Source organism: Schistocerca piceifrons, chromosome 1 (genome assembly GCF_021461385.2).
Source record: "Schistocerca piceifrons isolate TAMUIC-IGC-003096 chromosome 1, iqSchPice1.1, whole genome shotgun sequence".
NCBI lineage: Eukaryota > Metazoa > Arthropoda > Insecta > Orthoptera > Acrididae > Schistocerca > Schistocerca piceifrons.
The window spans coordinates 1,127,336,911-1,127,364,063 of NC_060138.1; the positions used below are offsets into that span (position 1 = coordinate 1,127,336,911).

General features: G+C 39.6%; 1 protein-coding gene across 1 annotated transcript in view; it reads left to right on the forward strand.

The window, feature by feature from the left end:
- The window catches only part of LOC124778248, a 123,696-nt gene extending 96,814 nt beyond the window's left edge, over window positions 1-26,882 (forward strand). Inside the window, exons 9-13 of the mRNA XM_047253630.1 lie at window positions 14,715-14,859; window positions 18,326-18,477; window positions 22,606-22,769; window positions 26,623-26,823; window positions 26,874-26,882. Coding sequence (XP_047109586.1) covers window positions 14,715-14,859; window positions 18,326-18,477; window positions 22,606-22,769; window positions 26,623-26,823; window positions 26,874-26,882 — 671 coding nt within the window. The remainder of the gene's footprint in view (window positions 1-14,714; window positions 14,860-18,325; window positions 18,478-22,605; window positions 22,770-26,622; window positions 26,824-26,873) is intronic.
- The last annotated feature ends 271 nt before the right edge of the window (window positions 26,883-27,153 follow it).

A 27,153-nucleotide genomic window follows, 5' to 3' on the forward strand; every position in this document is an offset into this window, starting at 1 on the left:
TTGCCCTTTGCCCATTGTTTGCAGTGTATCATGTGAGAAAAAGGAAAGCTGGGTTCCACATGAGCTGTGCTGGTTTGGGGACATAATCTTTTTGGGCTGTAGGAAATTTATCATATTCGAACTCTGTATATATCCAAGAATTCTGCAGCAAACCAATGTTAAGGATACTGGTCTGTAATTTTTCAGGCTGTGATGAAGCAATCTGGGATAATTTTAGTTCCCCTCTTGCTTTGCCATCTGCCTCCTTAAAATTCATTTTTTCATTTTTGAACAAATTACCATTAACATATGCGAGTATAATCTACATTTTCATATAAGAGGAAGGTAGGCCATCAGTTTTAAAGAATATAACACCAGATCTAATTTTGTGCTATGTTTTATGTATGTAATTGATTTTCTAATTTATTTTGACTATTCCTTGTCAGTATCTTTAATTATAGGGCAAAATCAGTAATTGTTTTGTAACTTAAATTCTATTGTTGACATATAAACAAACATAAATTCTGTAATAATTGTAAACATTTAGAAGAAGAAATACTAGTAATCTTAAAGTATCTATTTGGCACTATTCGAAAACGTGTTAGCAAAGCCAGCCCTTAATTTATTCAAAAGTAATTAACAGTTTTGTCAAAAGTATTGTTTGCATAATTATATTTGATAATTTCATGATTTAAACAAATAATTCAGCCTAACTCTTGTAGCACAAGAAACTGTTAAAAAGACAGAATTTTTTGATGTATTCAGTTAATTTAATGAGTTAAGTTTTAACTGTTATTTCTGTAAATTAAACTTCGAACAATGTGTAGTTTCAGCACCTATTATTGTGAGGATATATAAGGGCCTAGTTTTTGGTCACCACACCGTCAGCCCATGGCTGAGTTTCAGATGAGGAACCTGTGTTGGTTAGAATGACAACAACACATCAACTTAACAGTGTAATAAGTGTCACACAGTTAGGCCGTGTGTTAAGACAGTGACAGTGTCTGCTCCATATGTACCTTTCTATTCTTCAAGAACTCTGAAATTTGTGGTTAGGCTTTCACTGCTTGTAGATGTTCAACAGGAAACTATTGTAGCAGTATGTGGATGTTCGCCTACAACCTATTAATGGGGCTTACCGCACGGGATTAGCTGAGCGGTCTAAGGCACTGCGGTCATGGACAGTGTGGCTGATCCCGGCGGAGGTTTGAGTCCTCCCTCGGGCATGGGTGTGTGTGTTTGTTCTTAGGCTAATTTAGGTTAAGTAGTGTGTAAGCTTAGAGACTGATAACTTAGCAGTTAAGTCCCATAAGATTTCACACACACACAATGGGGCTTATCGAAGGTTAAACAATAGTGCACTGGCCATATCACTGTGTATTATTGGGGGTTTGTGAACAGCAAAAGTAAAATACTGTGAAACATAACTGTGCATCTGTGGGCTACATTATTTAGCATAGTCAGTGTTCAAAATACAAACTCCATTTTTAAGCCAGTGTAGCAATGCAGTATGTTGACACTGAGGACAACAAAAAAAAAAAAAATGGCTCTGAGCACTATGGGACTCAACTGCTGAGGTCATTAGTCCCCTAGAACTTAGAACTAGTTAAACCTAACTAACCTAAGGACATCACAAACATCCATGCCCGAGGCAGGATTCGAACCTGCGACCGTAGCGGTCTTGCGGTTCCAGACTGCAGCGCCTTTAACCGCACGGCCACTTCGGCCGGCGACAACAAACAAAGAAACAAAGTAGGTGAACTGTTACAAGGTCCATCTTTTATCCTTTTTATATACAGTAGTCACCTGCATTGTTTTCCAGTTGCTTGGGACTTTGCACTAGGTGAGAGAATAATGATAAATGCAAGCTAATTACGAAAAATGCAAGCTAAGTAAGGGGCCGATGCATAGTATAATCTTGGTAAACCCAAGTTTGGATTCCAACCAGACCTAGCAACTTATTTTTTTTCCAACTCTTTCTGTTGTTTCTTTATTGCTGAGATGCTTATTACTATGTTATCCACACGAGATTCTATGCAGTGGTCAAATAATGGCATGTTTGTATAATTCTCATGTGTAAACAATGTTTTAAATGTGTAATTTGCAGCTTTGGCTTTCATTTTGGCATCTTAAACTGCCACACCAGCTGGTCAATGAGTGACCAGATGGAAGCCTTTGACCTGCTTAATGTTTTTACATGGGACCAGAAGTTTTTCAGGTTCTTGGGCAGATCTTTTGCTAAGGTATGATGGTGCTAGTTGTTGTATGCTTTGCGCATAGATCTTATCACAGACACATGAATCTCTACTAACCGTTTCCTGCCATCATGTACATGTTCCCTTTTGAACCAAGAGTGCAATGGCCTTCGCTTTCTCAACATTTTCCGAATTTTATTGATACACCACAGTGTGCCTCTCCCATCTTACTGGGCACATATTTACTGAGAGCATGATTTACAATCTGTTTAAACTTTTCCCATAATTCTTAAAGGTAAATCATACTGCAACTAAATGACTGCACTTCATTGTCTGTGTGAGATGCTAACAAGTGCTTATCCGCTCTTTCTAGCAGAAACACTCTCCTAGCGGCCTTCACTGATTCATTAACATTTGAAACGTCAGTCACTATGATGACATCATGATCACTAATCCCCATCTCTATACTGATTCCAACAATAAGGCCCAGCCTGTTTGTAGCTACAAGGTCTAAGATATTTCCATTGTATGTGGGCTGTTGCTCAAGACAGTTTTTGGAAAATGTGTTCAGAAGACTGTCTGCGCCCCCTGTAATGAATCCATAGGCATCCCAGTGTATACTCTGTATCATGCTCAATTTCAGCACATCTTCCTCCTCACCCCAGTGACCTACTGCACATCCAGCTGGTTACTGTGCTCCAAGTGAAAGAATCTCCAGTTTTGTTTAGCAACACCACCAACCAATTGCCCATAGCCTAGCCTCTCATATCAAAGATAGAAATCACAGAGCTCTCGACCATCCCCACCCCATTACCACTTGGATCCCTTCTAATCACTGTTGAGTCCACTTCCATATACATCAACATCCCTCAATCCCAATACCTTCCTGATGTCAAACATTACCTCTTTCAACTTCATTTCAACTTCAGAATTGCTATCTGATTTCTTATACACCTTGTCAATTGTACCAAACAATGGAAAATCCAGGGTGGAATGTAACAATATTATGAAAAGGAAAGTTGCCACTCACCATATAGCATAGATGCTGAGTCACAGATAGGCACAACAAAAAGACTGCCACAAATAAAGTTTTCAGCCCATGTGGCCTTTGTCAAAAATAGGGGACAGAATCACACACACACACACACACACACACACACACACACACACACACACACTACTGCAGTCTCAGGCAACTGTAGCCTCACTGCGGGCAGCAGCACCAGTGCAAGATGGGAGAGGTGACTTGGGTGGGGGTAAGGAGGAGGCCGGAGCAGCGAGGGGGAGGAACCTACCCTCCTGTATTTAAGATACCAACAATTTCTTTCACTGACCCTCCACAGTTCCTGTCCCTCTTTAGCACACGGTGCCCTGCTCGTCACTATTGATGCCACCTCACTTTACACTAACATCTCTAATGCCCATGGCTTTACCACTATTGAACACTAACTTTCCCAGCACCCGATGGATTCCAAACCAACAACCTCCTCCAAAGCACCATCACCAACTATATCCTCACATACCTCACAAGCCTCCATTGAAGGCTTTACCTACAAACAAATCCAGGGTATGGCTATGGGCACCCACGTGACACCATCCTATGCCAGCCTATTCATGGACCATCTAGAGAAATCCTTCCTGTACACCCAGAATCCTAAACCCCTCACTTGGTTCAGATCCATTGATAACATCTTTGTGTTCTGAATCAAGGGTGGGGACAAACTATCCACATTCCTCCAAACCTTCAACAATGTCTCCCCCATTTGCTTCACCTGGTCCTACTCAATCCAACAAGCCACCTACTGAGATGTTGACCTCCACCTCAAAGATGGGTACACCAGTACCTCTGTCCATATCAAACCTACTAGCCACCAGCAATACCTCCAGCTGCCACCAGTTCCATACCAAGAAGTCCCTTCCATACAGCCTAACCACTCGAGGTCGTCGCATCTGCAATAATGAGCAGTCCCTCTCAAAATACAGGGTGTCCCAGCTATCTTGTCCACCCAAAATATCTCTGGAACAATAACAGGTATTGGAAAACGACTTTCACCGGTATCAATGTAGTGCTGGGGTCTATGAATGTACATATTACATCCCGAGATATTGAGACGCGAAGTTCACGCTTGAAACACCCGACATGCGCTGCTAGCGCACGTACTGAGGCTCAGGCGTGAACCCCATGCTGCCCGTAATTGCAATGTGATTGACATGTGTAATCACACCTCCAAGACCTCAACATTGTCCTAGAACACGCACAGATGAACGTGCTGAAGTTGCTGTGCTCACTACCATAGCTGTGAATCCTCAAATCAGCACACGTCAAATTGAACGTGAAGTTGGTGTGTCGAAATCAAGTGCACAGCGTATTCTTAAACGTCATAAATTTCATCCTTACCATGTTCATTTACACCAAGATGTTCATGGAAATGACTTCCGCAATAGGGTAACATTTTGTCGGTGGGCTCAGCAAAAACTTCTGACTAATCCAAATTTTTTTGCAGATGTTCTCTTTACCGACAAGGCATCATTTTCCAACAAAGGAATTGTCAATATGAGGAATATGCATTATTGGTCCATAGACAATCCAAAATGGCTCCGTCAGGTAGAGCATCAATGTCCGTGGAAAGTTAACGTTTGGTGTGGGATTATTGGCGATACCATTATCGGACCTTTCTTTATAAATGGCATCCAAAATGGCAGACAATACTCCAGATTTATACGAAACAATCTTCCTGTTCTCTTGGACACCGTACAACTGAACCGGAGAATGGTCATGTGGTGTCAGCATGACGGATGCCCTGCACATAATGCCGTACGAGCACGACGACTTCTGAACCATAAGTTCCCTGGTAGGTGGATTGGACGAGGTGGCCCAGTTAGGTGGCCTGCCCGATCTCCGGACCTTACACCTCTGGATTATTTTCTTTGGGGAGCAGTGAAGGATGCTGTTTACCAACATGAACCAACAACACCAGAGGACATGAAGCAACGCATTATTGATGCTTGTACAGCCATCAAAGAGGAAACAGTAGCACAATGTAGGGCATCCTTCATCCGCAGAGTGACCCTATGTATGCAAGCCAATGGGCATCACTTTGAGCATGAGATGTAAACGCTATGTTTAGTATGTAGTGCTGGTATCACAGTGGAAGTTTCTACAAAGGGTCATTTTACCCAGTGATGTTAAGAAACATTTGTTTGCAACAATTTGTCATTTAACGCATAACATTGATAATTATGTGATAATAAAACTAATTGGTTAAACATTTTTACATTCACCTTCTATGTCCTACCTGAACTTCCCAAATCAAAACATTTTTACCTAAACAATGGTAAAACTTTTAGTCCACTTGCTCGTTTCACTAAAACCATCAACATGAATTATACTATTATGAGTGAATGATGAACTGTCACTTGCGCTAGATCAACAGTAAAGTAAAGTTTTAACGTTGAACGGCATTACCTTTTTAGTAACGGATTAACGATAAGCGAAGTTAACTTTGTGACTAATGTTGCGGTACACAGATATGGTACAGAACCGCATCACCCCTAGCCTATGGGATAAATACCTGCTGGAATGTATGACATTAATGCAGGATGGCAGCAGACCGTATTATTTGTTTCGGACCTCTTGATAAGTATGGAGGTGTGATTACACATGTCAATCACATTGCAATTACGGGCAGCATGGGGTTCACGCCTGAGCCTCAGGACGTGCGCTAGCAGCGCATGTCGGGTGTTTCAAGTGTGAACTTCGCGTCTCAATATCTCGGGATGTAATGGGAATATTGTGATGCAATCAACGCCATTGTGTATGTGCTTTGTCATGCTATGGATTGCTGAAGAAAAAATATAGGAGGTCCATTTTAAAAAACATAAGTTTGTGTTAAAAAACACATATTCTTTCGTTTTAGAATGTTTCCAAATATGTACGTTCATGGGCCCCAGCACTACATTGATACCGGTGAAAGTCATTTTCCAATAGCTGTTATTGTTCCAGAGATATTTTGGGTGGACAAGATAGCTGGGATGCCCTGTATACTGAGGGTCTCACTGAAGCCTTCACAGACCATAATTACCTCGCAACCTAGTACAACAACAAATCTCTTGTGCCTTATCTTTTCAGTCTCCCACTACCTCCCAAAGTCCCACCATCTTGCCACAGAGGAACAACTCAGTACCTCAGTAACTCAACGCCACCCAGAACTGGAGCAACTGAATTGCATTCTCTGCCAGGGTTTTGACTACCTCTCATTATTCCCTGAAATGAGAAATGTCCTGCCGACTATCCTTCTCACCCCTCACACAGAGGTATTCCGCCATCCACCGAACCTACACAATATACATATAGACAGCCCTGCTCCCAAACGCTTACCTCATGGCTCATACCCCTGTAATAGACCTAGGTGCAAGACCTGTCCCATACATCCTCCCACTTCCACCTTCTACTCCAGTCCTGTTATGAACATCTCCTATCCCATCAAAGGCAGGGCCACCTGTGAAACCAGTCACATGATCTGCAAGCTAAGCTGCAACCACTGTGCTGCATTCCAAGTGGGCATGACAACTAATAAGCTGTCTGTCCACATGAATGACCACCAACAAACTGAGGCCAAGAAACAAATGGACCACCTAGTTGCTGCCAAACATGACATCCTTCATTTCAATGACACTACTTCACAGCCTGTGCCACACGGGTCCTTACCACTAACACCAGATTTTCTGAATTCTGCAGGTGGGTACTTTCCCTGCAATGTATCGTATGTTCCCGTAACTCATGTGGCCTCAATCCTCTCTAGTCCCTGTCCTTCACCTACCTATCTCTCCCCCCCCCCCCCCCCACCTTTTCCCTGCACTCTGTCTAACCTCCTGACTGCACATAGCTGTCTTACTCTCTTTCCATCTAATTTTGTGCTTAGTTTTATGTATGTAATTGATTTTCTAATTTATTTTGACTATTCCTTGTCAGTATCTTTAATTATAGGGCAAAATCAGTAATTGTTTGGTAACTTAAATTCTATTGTTGACATATAAACAAACATAAATTCTGTAATAATTGTAAACATTTAGAAGAAGAAATACTAGTAATCTTAAAGTATCTATTTGGCACTATTCGAAAACGTGTTAGCAAAGCCAGCCCTTAATTTATTCAAAAGTAATTAACAGTTTTGTCAAAAGTATTGTTTGCATAATTATATTTGATAATTTCATGATTTAAACAAATAATTCAGCCTAACTCTTGTAGCACAAGAAACTGTTAAAAAGACAGAATTTTTTGATGTATTCAGTTAATTTAATGAGTTAAGTTTTAACTGTTATTTCTGTAAATTAAACTTCGAACAATGTGTAGTTTCAGCACCTATTATTATGAGGATATATAAGGGCCTAGTTTTTGGTCACCACACCGTCAGCCCATGGCTGAGTTTCAGATGAGGAACCTGTGTTGGTTAGAATGACAACAACACATCAACTTAACAGTGTAATAAGTGTCACACAGTTAGGCCGTGTGTTAAGACAGTGACAGTGTCTGCTCCATATGTACCTTTCTATTCTTCAAGAACTCTGAAATTTGTGGTTAGGCTTTCACTGCTTGTAGATGTTCAACAGGAAACTATTGTAGCAGTATGTGGATGTTCGCCTACAACCTATTAATGGGGCTTACCGCACGGGATTAGCTGAGCGGTCTAAGGCACTGCGGTCATGGACAGTGTGGCTGATCCCGGCGGAGGTTTGAGTCCTCCCTCGGGCATGGGTGTGTGTGTTTGTTCTTAGGCTAATTTAGGTTAAGTAGTGTGTAAGCTTAGAGACTGATAACTTAGCAGTTAAGTCCCATAAGATTTCACACACACACAATGGGGCTTATCGAAGGTTAAACAATAGTGCACTGGCCATATCACTGTGTATTATTGGGGGTTTGTGAACAGCAAAAGTAAAATACTGTGAAACATAACTGTGCATCTGTGGGCTACATTATTTAGCATAGTCAGTGTTCAAAATACAAACTCCATTTTTAAGCCAGTGTAGCAATGCAGTATGTTGACACTGAGGACAAGAAAAAAAAAAAAATGGCTCTGAGCACTATGGGACTCAACTGCTGAGGTCATTAGTCCCCTAGAACTTAGAACTAGTTAAACCTAACTAACCTAAGGACATCACAAACATCCATGCCCGAGGCAGGATTCGAACCTGCGACCGTAGTGGTCTTGCGGTTCCAGACTGCAGCGCCTTTAACCGCACGGCCACTTCGGCCGGCGACAACAAACAAAGAAACAAAGTAGGTGAACTGTTACAAGGTCCATCTTTTATCCTTTTTATATACAGTAGTCACCTGCATTGTTTTCCAGTTGCTTGGGACTTTGCACTAGGTGAGAGAATAATGATAAATGCAAGCTAATTACGAAAAATGCAAGCTAAGTAAGGGGCCGATGCATAGTATAATCTTGGTAAACCCAAGTTTGGATTCCAACCAGACCTAGCAACTTATTTTTTTTCCAACTCTTTCTGTTGTTTCTTTATTGCTGAGATGCTTATTACTATGTTATCCACACGAGATTCTATGCAGTGGTCAAATAATGGCATGTTTGTATAATTCTCATGTGTAAACAATGTTTTAAATGTGTAATTTGCAGCTTTGGCTTTCATTTTGGCATCTTAAACTGCCACACCAGCTGGTCAATGAGTGACCAGATGGAAGCCTTTGACCTGCTTAATGTTTTTACATGGGACCAGAAGTTTTTCAGGTTCTTGGGCAGATCTTTTGCTAAGGTATGATGGTGCTAGTTGTTGTATGCTTTGCGCATAGATCTTATCACAGACACATGAATCTCTACTAACCGTTTCCTGCCATCATGTACATGTTCCCTTTTGAACCAAGAGTGCAATGGCCTTCGCTTTCTCAACATTTTCCGAATTTTATTGATACACCACAGTGTGCCTCTCCCATCTTACTGGGCACATATTTACTGAGAGCATGATTTACAATCTGTTTAAACTTTTCCCATAATTCTTAAAGGTAAATCATACTGCAACTAAATGACTGCACTTCATTGTCTGTGTGAGATGCTAACAAGTGCTTATCTGCTCTTTCTAGCAGAAACACTCTCCTAGCGGCCTTCACTGATTCATTAACATTTGAAACGTCAGTCACTATGATGACATCATGATCACTAATCCCCATCTCTATACTGATTCCAACAATAAGGCCCAGCCTGTTTGTAGCTACAAGGTCTAAGATATTTCCATTGTATGTGGGCTGTTGCTCAAGACAGTTTTTGGAAAATGTGTTCAGAAGACTGTCTGCGCCCCCTGTAATGAATCCATAGGCATCCCAGTGTATACTCTGTATCATGCTCAATTTCAGCACATCTTCCTCCTCACCCCAGTGACCTACTGCACATCCAGCTGGTTACTGTGCTCCAAGTGAAAGAATCTCCAGTTTTGTTTAGCAACACCACCAACCAATTGCCCATAGCCTAGCCTCTCATATCAAAGATAGAAATCACAGAGCTCTCGACCATCCCCACCCCATTACCACTTGGATCCCTTCTAATCACTGTTGAGTCCACTTCCATATACATCAACATCCCTCAATCCCAATACCTTCCTGATGTCAAACATTACCTCTTTCAACTTCATTTCAACTTCAGAATTGCTATCTGATTTCTTATACACCTTGTCAATTGTACCAAACAATGGAAAATCCAGGGTGGAATGTAACAATATTATGAAAAGGAAAGTTGCCACTCACCATATAGCATAGATGCTGAGTCACAGATAGGCACAACAAAAAGACTGCCACAAATAAAGTTTTCAGCCCATGTGGCCTTTGTCAAAAATAGGGGACAGAATCACTCACACACACACACACACACACACACACACACACACACACACACACACACACACACACACACACTACTGCAGTCTCAGGCAACTGTAGCCCTCACTGCGGGCAGCAGCACCAGTGCAAGATGGGAGAGGTGACTTGGGTGGGGGTAAGGAGGAGGCCGGAGCAGCGAGGGGGAGGAACCTACCCTCCTGTATTTAAGATACCAACAATTTCTTTCACTGACCCTCCACAGTTCCTGTCCCTCTTTAGCACACGGTGCCCTGCTCGTCACTATTGATGCCACCTCACTTTACACTAACATCTCTAATGCCCATGGCTTTACCACTATTGAACACTAACTTTCCCAGCACCCGATGGATTCCAAACCAACAACCTCCTCCAAAGCACCATCACCAACTATATCCTCACATACCTCACAAGCCTCCATTGAAGGCTTTACCTACAAACAAATCCAGGGTATGGCTATGGGCACCCACGTGACACCATCCTATGCCAGCCTATTCATGGACCATCTAGAGAAATCCTTCCTGTACACCCAGAATCCTAAACCCCTCACTTGGTTCAGATCCATTGATAACATCTTTGTGTTCTGAATCAAGGGTGGGGACAAACTATCCACATTCCTCCAAACCTTCAACAATGTCTCCCCCATTTGCTTCACCTGGTCCTACTCAATCCAACAAGCCACCTACTGAGATGTTGACCTCCACCTCAAAGATGGGTACACCAGTACCTCTGTCCATATCAAACCTACTAGCCACCAGCAATACCTCCAGCTGCCACCAGTTCCATACCAAGAAGTCCCTTCCATACAGCCTAACCACTCGGGGTCGTCGCATCTGCAATAATGAGCAGTCCCTCTCAAAATACAGGGTGTCCCAGCTATCTTGTCCACCCAAAATATCTCTGGAACAATAACAGGTATTGGAAAACGACTTTCACCGGTATCAATGTAGTGCTGGGGTCTATGAATGTACATATTACATCCCGAGATATTGAGACGCGAAGTTCACGCTTGAAACACCCGACATGCGCTGCTAGCGCACGTACTGAGGCTCAGGCGTGAACCCCATGCTGCCCGTAATTGCAATGTGATTGACATGTGTAATCACACCTCCAAGACCTCAACATTGTCCTAGAACACGCACAGATGAACGTGCTGAAGTTGCTGTGCTCACTACCATAGCTGTGAATCCTCAAATCAGCACACGTCAAATTGAACGTGAAGTTGGTGTGTCGAAATCAAGTGCACAGCGTATTCTTAAACGTCATAAATTTCATCCTTACCATGTTCATTTACACCAAGATGTTCATGGAAATGACTTCCGCAATAGGGTAACATTTTGTCGGTGGGCTCAGCAAAAACTTCTGACTAATCCAAATTTTTTTGCAGATGTTCTCTTTACCGACAAGGCATCATTTTCCAACAAAGGAATTGTCAATATGAGGAATATGCATTATTGGTCCATAGACAATCCAAAATGGCTCCGTCAGGTAGAGCATCAATGTCCGTGGAAAGTTAACGTTTGGTGTGGGATTATTGGCGATACCATTATCGGACCTTTCTTTATAAATGGCATCCAAAATGGCAGACAATACTCCAGATTTATACGAAACAATCTTCCTGTTCTCTTGGACACCGTACAACTGAACCGGAGAATGGTCATGTGGTGTCAGCATGACGGATGCCCTGCACATAATGCCGTACGAGCACGACGACTTCTGAACCATAAGTTCCCTGGTAGGTGGATTGGACGAGGTGGCCCAGTTAGGTGGCCTGCCCGATCTCCGGACCTTACACCTCTGGATTATTTTCTTTGGGGAGCAGTGAAGGATGCTGTTTACCAACATGAACCAACAACACCAGAGGACATGAAGCAACGCATTATTGATGCTTGTACAGCCATCAAAGAGGAAACAGTAGCACAATGTAGGGCATCCTTCATCCGCAGAGTGACCCTATGTATGCAAGCCAATGGGCATCACTTTGAGCATGAGATGTAAACGCTATGTTTAGTATGTAGTGCTGGTATCACAGTGGAAGTTTCTACAAAGGGTCATTTTACCCAGTGATGTTAAGAAACATTTGTTTGCAACAATTTGTCATTTAACGCATAACATTGATAATTATGTGATAATAAAACTAATTGGTTAAACATTTTTACATTCATCTTCTATGTCCTACCTGAACTTCCCAAATCAAAACATTTTTACCTAAACAATGGTAAAACTTTTAGTCCACTTGCTCGTTTCACTAAAACCATCAACATGAATTATACTATTATGAGTGAATGATGAACTGTCACTTGCGCTAGATCAACAGTAAAGTAAAGTTTTAACGTTGAACGGCATTACCTTTTTAGTAACGGATTAACGATAAGCGAAGTTAACTTTGTGACTAATGTTGCGGTACACAGATATGTTACAGAACCGCATCACCCCTAGCCTATGGGATAAATACCTGCTGGAATGTATGACATTAATGCAGGATGGCAGCAGACCGTATTATTTGTTTCGGACCTCTTGATAAGTATGGAGGTGTGATTACACATGTCAATCACATTGCAATTACGGGCAGCATGGGGTTCACGCCTGAGCCTCAGGACGTGCGCTAGCAGCGCATGTCGGGTGTTTCAAGTGTGAACTTCGCGTCTCAATATCTCGGGATGTAATGGGAATATTGTGATGCAATCAACGCCATTGTGTATGTGCTTTGTCATGCTATGGATTGCTGAAGAAAAAATATAGGAGGTCCATTTTAAAAAACATAAGTTTGTGTTAAAAAAAACATATTCTTTCGTTTTAGAATGTTTCCAAATATGTACATTCATAGGCCCCAGCACTACATTGATACCGGTGAAAGTCATTTTCCAATAGCTGTTATTGTTCCAGAGATATTTTGGGTGGACAAGATAGCTGGGACGCCCTGTATACTGAGGGTCTCACTGAAGTCTTCACAGACCATAATTACCTCGCAACCTAGTACAACAACAAATCTCTTGTGCCTTATCTTTTCAGTCTCCCACTACCTCCCAAAGTCCCACCATCTTGCCACAGAGGAACAACTCAGTACCTCAGTAACTCAACGCCACCCAGAACTGGAGCAACTGAATTGCATTCTCTGCCAGGGTTTTGACTACCTCTCATTATTCCCTGAAATGAGAAATGTCCTGCCGACTATCCTTCTCACCCCTCACACAGAGGTATTCCGCCATCCACCGAACCTACACAATATACATATAGACAGCCCTGCTCCCAAACGCTTACCTCATGGCTCATACCCCTGTAATAGACCTAGGTGCAAGACCTGTCCCATACATCCTCCCACTTCCACCTCCTACTCCAGTCCTGTTATGAACATCTCCTATCCCATCAAAGGCAGGGCCACCTGTGAAACCAGTCACATGATCTGCAAGCTAAGCTGCAACCACTGTGCTGCATTCCAAGTGGGCATGACAACTAATAAGCTGTCTGTCCACATGAATGACCACCAACAAACTGAGGCCAAGAAACAAATGGACCACCTAGTTGCTGCCAAACATGACATCCTTCATTTCAATGACACTACTTCACAGCCTGTGCCACATGGGTCCTTACCACTAACACCAGATTTTCTGAATTCTGCAGGTGGGTACTTTCCCTGCAATGTATCGTATGTTCCCGTAACCCATGTGGCCTCAATCCTCTCTAGTCCCTGTCCTTCACCTACCTATCTCTCCCCCCCCCCCCCCCCCACCTTTTCCCTGCACTCTGTCTAACCTCCTGACTGCACATAGCTGTCTTACTCTCTTTCCAACTTGTCCGTGCGCACTCCCTGGCAGCACTGCACTGTCTACTACCCCTACCTTACTATCCCTCCCCCTCCATGCCCCAGCCTCCTCCTTACCCCCACCCACTCACCATTCCCATCGTGCACTGGTGCTGCTACTTACAGTGTGGCTACATGTGCCTGAGACTGCAGTCATGTGTGTGTGTGTGTGTTGTCTTTTCGCACCTGCACGCAGGCACTAAGAAGACGAACACTAATTACCTTATCTCTCTGCTATTGTGCTCCTTCAGTCATTTAGTCATACTGTTCTCAGACTTAACACAGCCTCTTATCACTTGCAAGAAAATTTTAAGCAGTTTTGTATATAATACACAGGTATCAAATGCCATCCAGTATGATCTTCATGTTATTTGTAACTCCTAAACCAAATATTGGTATTGCAACCCTAATGACAAATGCAGCACTATAATTAGTCTCAGACATGGTGTTCCTTTTCTCTACAACTTTACTGAAATGCCCATAGACCAACACATTTCACTGCAGAATACAGTCCCTTAATTTTTGAATTTGCATTTGCACACATTTTATAGGAGCAATGGCAATGATGTGTTTTATTATTATTATTATTATTATTATTTTAAAGCCACTTTCATGAAACAGATTCTCATTCATTCCAAGTGTCCTTAAGCACTGTTCTCTGGCTGGTCTCCAAACAGTGTTGAAACTCAGAAATAGAAATGAAAATATCTAAGACTAGAGTACAGTTCATTATACATAATGTGAACCTTTAAAAATGTGCTCCTTCATACAATAAAAAGCAGTAAATTTGTTTTCAGAATAATAAAGCCTTTAGACTAAATTTGATCAATAGATTTTGTATTGCATATATTCAGTTCGCGTTTTTTATGTCTTTATGTAGGTTTCACAGTATCCATTGGAACCATAAGCAGTGTGCCATTTCTTTATGGAGCAGGTGATATCATTAAGAAACTGGGCAATGTGAACATTATTATTCTTGCATTTTTCTCCCATGCAGCAAGGCTTATGGGCTATTCAATGATCGAGTAAGTAAATAGTTATATTTCAATTACATTTTGAAACAGAATTTGGCAATACCCACATTAATTATATAGATATGCCAGATAAATGAATCTTTCACATATTTACTTGTGGTAACAGAAATGTTTATTCTGCATCGGCATTTGCTGTGTATCATACTTAGTAACAAAGTACATATAAAAATATATGAACCATCAGAACATATCAGTGAACTTGAAGAATTCACTTAAACATCTTGGTCCATAGATATCAGTATGAAGGAGAACTTTCTGGAATGTGGTATCAGTCAAGAAACTAGCATCCATAAACAGATTTTGTACACATGTACCATTAAAATAATAATAAACAGTCCCATAATCAGTGACTGTTATTCAAGACTCTTAATCACAGCTTTGTTGGAGGTGCCTCTATGTTCAGTTAGTAGCTTTCACAATGAGCAAGAAAAAAAATGTTGTGTATGTGTTGTTGCACAATGTGCAGTAAAATAACTTCTTGCAATTGAAACTGTTGGACCACAGAAAAAAATTCAATTTCCTGGTAAAAATTCTTTAAAAGTATAGAACCTATGCAGAAAAAGTAAGAAGTTGTTTGTTTTGTAGTTGTGTAGTAAACACAAATAATGTTTTGTTTGGACTGACTTTTTTTTCTACAAACAATAAATGATTAAATAAAAAGCCAAAGAAATTTACTTATTTATTTATTTAGTCCTTCTGATCCTACATGTATAGAATATATACAAGGATATTGGACATGGTTAATCCATTACAACATAAAATAAAATTTGCATTGCATTCCTAAGGGCTAGATATTTAATTAATTTAGCAAAGAATCGTATATACAACAAACATTAGAGACAACATGCAACATAGAATATTCATAATGCATATTTATTTTTGTCATTTGGTTTCTAGGTACTCTGTCAGACTGTAAAAGCAATGATCAATTAAATATGCCTTTAGTTCAGCCTTAAAACTTCTGAGTTTACTTACTGATTTAATATGGTTAGGCAGATTATTGTAACTTTTTATCCCAACATGTAGAGTGCCTTTTTTGCACAAAGTTGTTCTCAGCTGTTTCATATAAAGATCAGATTTTTGTCTTGTATCGTATGCATGTATATCTTCATTTTTAATAATATATCTGGATGTCTATCAATATATTGTTTTATGAAAACTGACATTTCCTAGATAAAAATGCAAGGAAGAGGAAGAAATGCCTTTTTTTAGTATGGGTCTGCATGATTTCCTATTGTTTACCCCTTCAGTGATTCTTAATATTCTCTTTTGTATCTTGAAAAGTTTAATATTTGCTGTTGCATTGCCCCAGAAGATTGTGCCATTTTTAATTACAGAATGCACATAGGAGTTGTATACATTTGACAGGTTGGCTTTGCTGCAACAATTTTTTAAAAATCCTTATCATGTAGCAGGTTTTGCCTAGTTTCCTTTGCAGATATTCAATGTGAACCTCTGATTTTGCATTTTGTGTTGTTCTGGAGCCTGAGTCCCAGAAATTTTGTGCTGTCAACACTTTCAAGAACTCTGTCTCTTAGTTCTATTTGTATGTTTGAGTGGTGCTTCCCTTTTAGATTGTACAGGTTCATTGATACTGTCTTTTCTTTGTTTATAATTAGCTTGTTATAGCTGAACCACTTTGTACACTGTTCATTGTGTGGATAACAGAGTCTTTTAGTTCTTCTTCTGTTTTCCCACTTATAAGGAAGCTTGTACCATCTGCAAATTGGAGAGTAGTTTGGCAATACTTGTTGTATATAAGATCATTGACATAGAGGAGAAACAGAATGGGTCGTCATACTAATCCTTGAGGGACACCATATTTCACATTTTCATATCCTGAATAGTAGTAGCTAATTTCGTTATGGTCAGTATATTGCACTTCAACCATCTGTTTGCGGCCACATAGGTATGTCCTGAGCCACTCATTGGATATACCTCTAATTCCTAATTGGTCAAGCTTCTGCAGTAGGGCATTATGGTCAGTGATGTCGAAAGCCTTGGATAAATCAAGACATATGCCTGTCACAAATTCACTCGCATCTAGTTTAGCGTAGATTTCATTAAGAAATTCAGATATTGCGCTCTCAGTTGAATAGCCTTTCCTGAAACCATGCTGTGAGGGAGAGAGAATTTTATGTTTATTTAGGAAATCAGACAATCTCTTATTAAAAAAAAAATTCTAAAATTTTTGAAAATACAGGCTGTGGGGCTATTGGCCTATAATTTGAAATGTCTTCTGTGGATTTCCTTTTTTGAGCAGTGGTTTCAGTTTTGCAGTTTTTAAGCATGAAGGGAAGGTTCCTGATGCCAGTGAGCTGTTGCACAAGTGTGTCAAGGGTTCAACTAAGGCAAGAGAGCATTTTTTAATAATCACATCTAGTATTCCATCAGTTCCACATGAGTACCCTTTTTTCAAGGTTTTTATAACTGATAAAATTTCTTCTGTATTTGTGGGTGAAAGGTTCAATAATGAGATACATTTCTTATGCTATTGGATGATGGAGGTGGTATTTTGTTATGTTCTTCCAGTCCACTCACCAACTGTTCACTTATGTTTGCAAAATATTTGTTGAAAGTTTCTGCAATTTTTGTTGGGTAGGAAATCATTTGTCCTTAATTTGTCCTTCCCTGGCAATAAATTGTTAATGAGTTTCTGAGCAGAAGACACAAGTGAATCTAAGAATGGAAGGTCCAGAATTGAAATAAAACAAGGAAAGGATAGATTGCTGCTCACCACACAGAGGAGGCATTGAATCACAGACAGGCACAATAAAAAACACTGCTAAAATATTAAGTTTTCAGACGAAGTCCTTCATCTGCAGCCAGTCCAGTACTACCCATGCCTTCTATCCCACCAACGCACCTCCTACTCTTTCCCCCTTGTTTACTTCTCTTCTCTCCCCTCTCCCTTTCTTCTCCTCCTTCCCCCCCCCCCCCCCCCCCCCCCCTCTTTCCCAACAGCCTCCTGACACTGCACCTAACAGCCTTATCTCATCCCCACCACATCCTTACAGACACCCACAGGCAGTACAGCATCTTCCCCGACCCCTACTCTGCTTTTGCTCCCCATCCCCATCCCACCCCATGCCTTATCTTTCCTCCACAACCAAGTCCTGCAGATCACTGCTCATGTCAGATGTCAGATGCAGTCACTTTTGAGCTCCAACACCCAGAGACAATGGCCATGGGTACGTGAGTTAAGCCTGTGAGAGTGTGCGTATTTTCTATTTTGGAAGAAGAACTTTGTCTGAAACATTCATATTTTAGTAGTTTTTTTCATTGTGCCTATCTGTGATTCAAAGCCTCTCCTATGTTGTGAGTAGCAATGTATCTGAACCCATGACACTCACGAAGAGAACAATATCTTTATTTTATATATGAGAAGAGTAATTTTAACTACTTGTTATTATTATTATTATTTAAATAAGGTTCTATTCTATTGATTTTTTTTCAGGAGTCCATGGTGGGCTTTTCCTTTTGAAATAATTGAAGCAACAGCAGTGCATCTTATGTGGACAGCAGCTGCAACATATTGCACAATTCTGGCTCCCAGGTGGTTGCTAGCAACACTTATTGGTGTTCTTGGAATGTCACATTTCAGTTTAGGTAAGTTTTGTAAAATTCGTAACAATCCCTCTATCCCTCTCTTCTTTAATTTTATGTTTCCCATTATTCTTCTCATCAGCTATTTTTAATTTAGTATTTATTTAATTCTTATTCAGTTGTATCTCTGCATGAATGAGATCAAGGTCACAAAATACAACATTAGATATTCAATCTACTCACCAAGTGATGGCAGAATATACACATAAAAGGGGGTTATAATTAGGCAAGCATTTTGAGCCAGTTGCTCCTTCTTCAGGCAGAAGGGTTGAAGGTGAAGAAGATGGGTGAAGGAAAAGGACTGGAGAGGTCTACGAAAAGGGGTAGATTTTGAGAAAGTTGTTCAGAACCATGGGTCAGGGGAGACTTAGCAGACAAGAAAAGACTGGTTGATGGTAAGTCTTCCCTGACCTGTGGTTCTGGATGACTTTCCCAAAATCTACCCCTTTTACTAGACTTCTCCAATCCTTTTGCTTTACCCATCTTCCTTCCCCTTCAACCCTTCTACCTGAAGAAGGAGCCACTGTCTCTGAAAGCTTGCCTTATTATAACCTCCTTTTATGTGTGTGGTCTGCTGCCACTTGGTGAGTAGATTTTTTATCTGCCCAATTACATTATTTTGTCAAAATTTGATTGTTTTAATTGTTAAATCATCACATATTCAAAACTTATTATCGAAAGGAAAATCACAACAAAACATTGAACTATGAACTCCAGGAATGAAAGACAACAGCTTAAGCAACAACAAACACTATGGCAACAACAGCAATAAAGCGTTTTCTACATTTTATAAATCCCAGTTATGACAAGAAATGGAAAATGGACAGCCATGGCCAGATATTTGCTTGGAACCATGAAAAACTCAACTCAGGCTGCTTGAGCCAGGTAGATAACCTGTGTCTTCCTTACATAAACATTTTTCTGGCGGATGTGAAGTACTCATATAGAAACCATATATTCTATTATTCCATTAATTTCATTGAATTACATTTCCATAATACAAGTAAACCTTAAATATTCCGACAGTGAATATGAGTTCAGCAGGACAAATGCCTTCAGATTGCAATTAAAAACCTGTCTGTCAGTTAGTCTCCAACTCTTGTGGAGGTTTGTGGTTTTATTAGAATCATTTTTGTCAATAATATAGATCAGAAAGACTATATTCACACATGCAGTTTTATGCAGTTCTCTGCACTAGTCTATCCCATTCAAGCTTTTTCATTTCTGTGTAATTACCTGTAGCTTACACCCACTTGAAGTTGTTTACTGCAGTGAAGCCTTGGTTTCACTCTACCATTTTTGGTCCCTCCCACATTCCACATTTTACTCCCTTAGCAAATCAAGTATTCCTTGATACCTTAGGATATTTCCTGTCACACACACACACACACACACACACACACACACACACACACACACACACACACACCACAAAGTTTCGGATGCCATTTCACTGCTAATCTTGAGCATTCGTCTGTAGCAGCACGTTTCAGTAGCTCTGTTCTCTTCTTGCCTGTACTGTTTATCATCCATGTTTTGCTTCCACATAAAGCTACATCCCAGGCAAGTGATTTCCAAAAAGTTTTCCTAACAGTTCATTTTATACTTGAAGTCAACATATTTCTCTTTTTCAGAAAAGCTTTTTATGCTATTGCCAGTCTCCATTTTATTTCCTCCTAGTTATTTTGCTGCCCAAGTAGCAAAATAGCTCTTCTCCTTTTAGTGCCTTGTTTCCTAATCTAGTTACTTCAGCACCACCAAGGGTAATTCAACTGCTATTTTTCTCTGCACTGTATGAGTCTTAATTACACTTTTGAATTGGTTAAGAACCATTTCATGATGTGCAGTTTCTTTACTGCTTGACATGAATCAGTTTCAGTTTAGTTCTGTTTGTCCTTTGACAAATCCATTTTCAATATTTTTCTTAAAGAATGCATCAATGACAAACATGTTTCCACTTGCAAATTTAACTACTGTAGGACCTCTTGTAATTTCTAGTACCATACCCAAAGTGTCCCCCTCAAGAATATTGCTTAAGTGCATGGGACCCATAATAACCAAGACTAACATGGGATATTGAATATATACAAATATGGGGAATAAAAATGATAACAATTTTGTCTGAGTCACGGGTATCACAGAAATGCTGAAGAACCTAAAGTGGCAAATATTTTAAGATAGACCCCAGCTATCCAATGAAAGCTTATTTACAAAGTTTTAAGGCTGTGTATTAAGTTATTAATATAGGAATACTGACCTACATACTGCTTCCACAGGCACCACCAACACAAGATTAGATTAATTACAGAACACACACAGGCATTTAAATAGTCACTCTTACGAAGTTATGAAAGGAATGAAGCAGAAGAACAATAAAGACATTAAAGATTTGTATTTGTAGATGAAGTAATTTGGGGATAATATATAAAAAACACGGATGCATTTTAAGTAATAACAGGATACAGCACAAAACAACAAACAGCAAGCCACAGTAATGAAGTTTGTACACTATACAGCCCAGCAAACTAGAAAAGATGGGGTAAGTAATAAAAACATAAGGAAAGAACCTGAAGAATACACATTCTCACTGGGTGGGGGAGAGAAGAAGTGCCAGGGGCCTGTTTCAAATGGTATGGGCTTGTCCAACTAATTGATATTGTATAGCAAAACAATGGCTACATGCAAATGTAATTGGGAAGAAACCTTCCAAACTTTACAGAAGCTCTCCTGCGAACCTTCAGGGGAGCTTCTGTTAAGTTTGGAAGGTAGGAGACGAGATAATGGCAGAAGTAAAGCTGTGAGTACCGGGTGTGAGTCGTGCTTCGGTAGCTCAGATGGTAGAGCACTTGCCCGCGAAAGGCAAAGGTCCCGAGTTCGAGTCTCGGTCGGGCACAGTTTTAATCTGCCAGGAAGTTTCAAGTCACTCATTATTTAAAAGAACTACAACTTAACTCTCCCATCCCTACATATTTATAAAATTGTTGTAAGATATGTAACAGGCAGCAATAAGTTGGGAAAAATTATTTTGTTCATACATAACCACAAAAGAGAGAGAAAATTTTCTACTTCCCACCATCCAACTGAGGTGGTATGCCTGGGCTCATCAACATATGAGAATGAAGATTTATATTAAATTAAAAGGGGAAAAGTTATTGCAGAAGAAGTTAAGTCCACTAAAAAAGAAAGCTGTGCAAGCCAATGAAATAGAAATACTATTACCTACTGGATGAATTCATGAAGGATGAACTGGCAATTTGCAGACAAGCACAACAGGGTGAGTCCAGTCATAGCAGTCAGAGAAAGTGGCCATGTGTGTGTGTGAGAGTTGTGCTTGCGCTTGCGCTTGTGTGTGTGTGTGTGTGTGTGTGTGTGTGTGTGTGTTTTGTCTACTTTGGAAGGAGGTCTTTTGACTGAAAGCTCACTTGTTTAGCAGTCTTTCTGTTGTGTCTATCTGCAACTGAGCATCTCCACTATGTGGTGAGTAATAATCTAACCTTTTCATAATATTGTCATTATTCCGTCCTGGATTTTCCATTGCTTGAATTGGTAATTTGAGTTGAATAAAATTTGTTGCTTATCCCACTAAATATACATAGCTGTTGATTCATAAAATATCATTTCATAGTTATATCATTTCTTATTAATGTAAAAATTACTCTAACAACAGTGTGAATTTGTGCCATATATGTTATTTAGGGATGGATGTCATGAGACAAATAAACCACAATTCAGAAATATAACTACTTTTGAAAAAGAACAAAATTAAAAATGACAGGTAATAGGCTACGTATAAATGACAAATTGTGCTTCAACAAGTTGCCAAATTGTTTAAAAATTTTTAAGAGAAATGTCTTCATAAATTGAAAAAAGTGATTGTAATCATTCAAGGAATTTTTATGTGACAGATTTTGCAATTTATTGTTATTATATGACACTACTTATGTTATGAAGCAGATTATGTAAACTAGCATTCTAAGAGTACCTTAATCCTTGATGTAGCATGCAGTAACTTTTAGAAATATATTTAAGAAATATAATTATTGTAATATTCTTATTTGAGACTTCTACAACAGACATCTGCAGCTTTCTTTATGCATCATCAAAATTTTACTCTAATTTTATCGATTTCAGGACGTGGCAGTGGAAGTTTCTTTGGGGGCATATTAATTGGTAAAATTGGAACTCGTGAGTCCTTTAGAGCCATGGGAATCATAGCTATAGCGGGAGGTGTTGCTTACTGGTTACTACATCGATACTGGTTGCGAGAAGTTGAAATACGTAACAGACAGAGGGCAGTTGAAGTGGAAGGTCAGTTTATATTTAATAGAACAATGATGTCAATGTTATTGTTAGAAATGTTATGTCTAAGGTTCTTTTACTATTACAGTAACCACAAGTTAAAAAATATAAATATGGTTCTATCCCCAAACAACTGAATTCGTACAAGTTGATTGTGAGAAAACAAAGGACCAGCTTGATTTCAGGATTGACCAGGGTGCGTGCCCTAAACAAGAGAAAAGAAATATGTTACTAAAAGACTTTAAAATGTTTTGCAATAGATACAGTTGCATAAGCATCTCTCATAAATGAAAGTAAGATTCCCACTGAACACAGATTGGAAAATCCCCCAACTAACGGAAAGTGTGTGTGCTGGTGCAAGAAGTATGAGAAAGTCCTCAAAACCAACCCATGTCGCTGGAAGAGACGGTCTAATGTACCAACAATAAGTGAAAACTATTAAGGGAAGAAAAGAGCAAGGTTCATAAGAGTACAGAAAAAAGGCACTTGTAAACAGTTTTCAAATTTACAAAAGTGAGAAATTTACAGAACCCTCAAAGCTGAATAGTAATGGTATCAGCCACTGAATTCGAGTGCAGTAAAAGAAGTAGAAAACACTTGCTACAACAGAAAATCACTGTCAACATATTTGAGCTATGAATAAACCACTTGTCAGCAACAGGTTACACATTGGGAACTGATGGTGTAGCAGGTAGACCAGACCTTGAGACTGATAACAGGAGAGAAATAATCTATAAAATGATCACTGCAACAATGATGCTCAGTGGATTTTATAGAACTGTATGTGGAAAATCTCTGGAAAAAATGGCATAGGTTACAAATTAAATTTGGCACTCTTTTAATGCTTTTTGACAGCTTGAGCTCCATAACAATATCATATTTTGTTTCTTCTTCCCCACTCACTGCCACTCACACACACATCTAGCTCCATAAAGCCTATTATGAAGGAGAGCCTACAGGAATGTGGAACAAGTCAAATTATTCATTAACAGGAAGAGGCATCCACTGTAGACAATGTATGCAAAGTAAGACTCTTCAAGCTTTCCTGGTGGATTTGTTGTAAATAGTCTTCATGGGTTTGCTGCCGGATTATGTTGTGCAAATTCCACAATATTTCCTCAGAGCAACCGTCTGACATCTTCAGGTGCTTCAACTTTGCTAGTGGCTAGGTACGACAAATTAAAAATCTGGTTAGTATGATTGTTAGTGAACTAAAGTTCTGTTTTACTTTGCGTTTGAGTATTTGGAAGTTTCCAATCTCCTGTCCGATGTCTATCAGAGACATGTGATAGACTTTTGCACTCAGAATATAAAACTACATTTTGTATTCTAGCAAGGGATGTGGTAGTCTATATGGCAATTATTCTTATTTCTAGTGTTGTGTTTTTTCATCCTAATACCACAAATACCACAAGAAAGTAGCTGTACTGAAATGTGAGTATAAGAATTCCAAGATCTCTGTATTGGATTTTGCAGGCTGTTTGACTTTTGCAAGATGTTTTGTTATCTACTTTACATAATATTCTTACTGCACATTTATGTAGAATAAATACTTTCAGACCTTTGTTGTACAGTGCCACACATTTGTGGTATAGGACAGTATCGAGTTAAGTATGCTAGCAATCATTTCTTTAGGGCAGTGCAATGAGAGAAATTTCTAAGAGCATAGCATCAAAAGTCAGCTGGTTTGGTTAATTTACCAACAGCATCAATTTATTATCTGTCTGGATACTTAGCAACATCACATATGCGGTCTCATCCAGTGATAGCCCTTTAATCTCTGCTTCTGGTACCTGTAAGTAATTTTTATTTCTTTGAAACTGCATAATATTGTAGGACTTGGTAAGATTAAGAGTTAAGCTGTTTGCTGTGAGCCATTTGTAAGCCTGTTACATTATTTCTCAGACTGTGTGTGATATGGATGTCCTTTGGCTCTTTATCCGTATACTTGTGCCATTAGAAAAGATTACAGTTTTGAAGAGACCTCCAATGTCCAATCATTTAAGCAGGTCATAAACAGAAGTGGATGAAGTACCAAACATTGTGCACATCACTGTATCTTATCCTCACTCTGAATTTAGTTATTCCTGTCATATTATTTGTTAATGTGAGCCTTTACATTCTGTTGTAAAGATATGACTTCATTGATGCAATAATTATGCATTTAATATTGTAAAATTTTACTTTTCCTAATAGAATTTTGTGATCTGTACAACCAAAGGCCTTGACTAAAATCACAGTAAATGCCAACAGGGTCATTTTTCTTATTTAGTTTTCTCAGGACACAGTTTGTGATACCATACAGTGCTTTATCTTTTGAGAAGTCTTTATAAAAGCCGAACCGAGCTTTTATTTAAAAGATATTGTCAGAAAGGGTGTTCAATATTCTGTTACAAGCTTAACTTTCAAACATTTTTGTTAATACATTAAGGAGAGAGATAAGCCTATAATTAAAAGTAACTTGCTAATCACGTCTTTTAAAAATCAATGTAAATACTGTATATTTCAGTCTTTAGTGAAATAGATGTCAGCTCACTGATTACAGGGCAAGACAGGAGGGGGGGGGGGCAAGCTTTTGGTTATAATAACATTATAACCAGAAGGGTTGCTAATTCTCAGTGTTCTAATGATTTTTGTGATCTGTTTGGTGGTTGATGTTGCAAAACTGATGTCTGCTGGTGGAGTATGTAGTTCCTGTCTAAGTGAATTTAACATTTCAATTTTCTGCAGGGCACTTTCTCTCCCTGTGTTTCCAGCTGTTGTTAAAAAGAATTCATTGGAACTAGTGGCCAATTATTTGAGGTTAACATAATCTGTCTCACTGCTTTGTGATTAAAGGCCTGAGAAAAGAGATACTTTGATGCATTTTGCATGTCTGGTACACTAATATAGACTGCTTAATAACACCAAAATTCTGTGTGACCTTAATGATACTCCATTCACTGAAGTACAGCAACTAGAAATACTTACAATAGGATTTTTGACTATGAAACCATTCCTTGAATACCCTGCTTATGTTTCTTTTTCAAACGCATTGAAGACTTCAGTCATTCCAACTAGCTTCTTTAATATCCAAGATAGTGAAATGAATTAATAGTGGAGAACCAGCCTTTTAAATAATGAAATAATGTGTGTACAGAGTGTGCAATTATTTTTGCAATATTTTAGGGTTTTTGTAATTCATGTGATAGCTGTACAAATGACACAGATGTGGTTGTTTTTGTGGTCTTCAGTCCAAAGATTGGACATAGTTCTCCACGCTAGTCTATGCTGTGCAGTTCTCTTCATTTCAGCATAATTGTTGCAACCTGCATCCGCTCGAGCCTGCTTACAGTAGTCGAAATTTGGTCTCACTTTACAATTTTTAACTCCTCTCCCTTCACATTTCCTTCCATTAGCAATAAATTTGTCTGTTCCTTAATGCTTCACTTTGTGTCCCATTAACAACTCCCTTCCTTTAGTCAAGTTAAGAACACTAATATGATGATGATGATGATGATGATGAAATCCCATACTCCATAACAGAGCATAGGGGACAATGCGGGAGACCCACACCGCCGTACTATACTAGGCAAGGTCCTAGTGGATGTTGTTTGCCTTTGCCTTCCTCCAACAATAATGGGGTTGAATGATGATGATGATGAAGATGACACAACAACACTCAGTTATTTCGAGGCAGATGAAAATCCCTGACCCCGCCGGGAATCAAACCCTGGACCCCATACTCGGCAAGCGAGAACGCTACCGCGAGACCACGAGCTGCGGACAACACTAATCTAATATAAAACACACTAATATAAGACATTGAAACAAATTTAAAGCTATGCCCATACTTTTCTTTCACCAGAGGCTGATGAAGCTGCTGCAGCTACACTACAGGACAAAGAAGGCAACACAGCAGACCGTGACCCTCAGAAGGAGGTGTCTATTAGCATGGAACGACTCAGCCTGGTTATAGAGCTTAACCACAGGGGTAGCCTTACTTCACTTGATCTCGGCTCACAGCTCCCTGGCTATCGCAGTCGACGTGGCTCTTGTGCCAACACAAAGGTGAGACTCTTACTTTGTTTAATGAAATTTTCAGTTTCTGTACTGTTCAGTTTCTGTAGATTGTAACTCATGGTCTGGAGAACAGTGTGTTTGGTAAATGGATTAAGGATGAAAAAGATCCACCATGGTTTAACAATGAATGAGCAAATGATGAAAGACAAAGGTTAGCACAGATTTGTGCGTCTGTGATAAGATGTACTGTATTTACTTGAATCTAAGCCGCACCTGAAAAATGAGACTCGAAATAAAGGAAAAAAAAAAAAAAAAAATTCCCGAATCTAAGCTGCACCAGAAATTTGAGACTCGAAATTCAAGGGGAGAGAAAAGTTT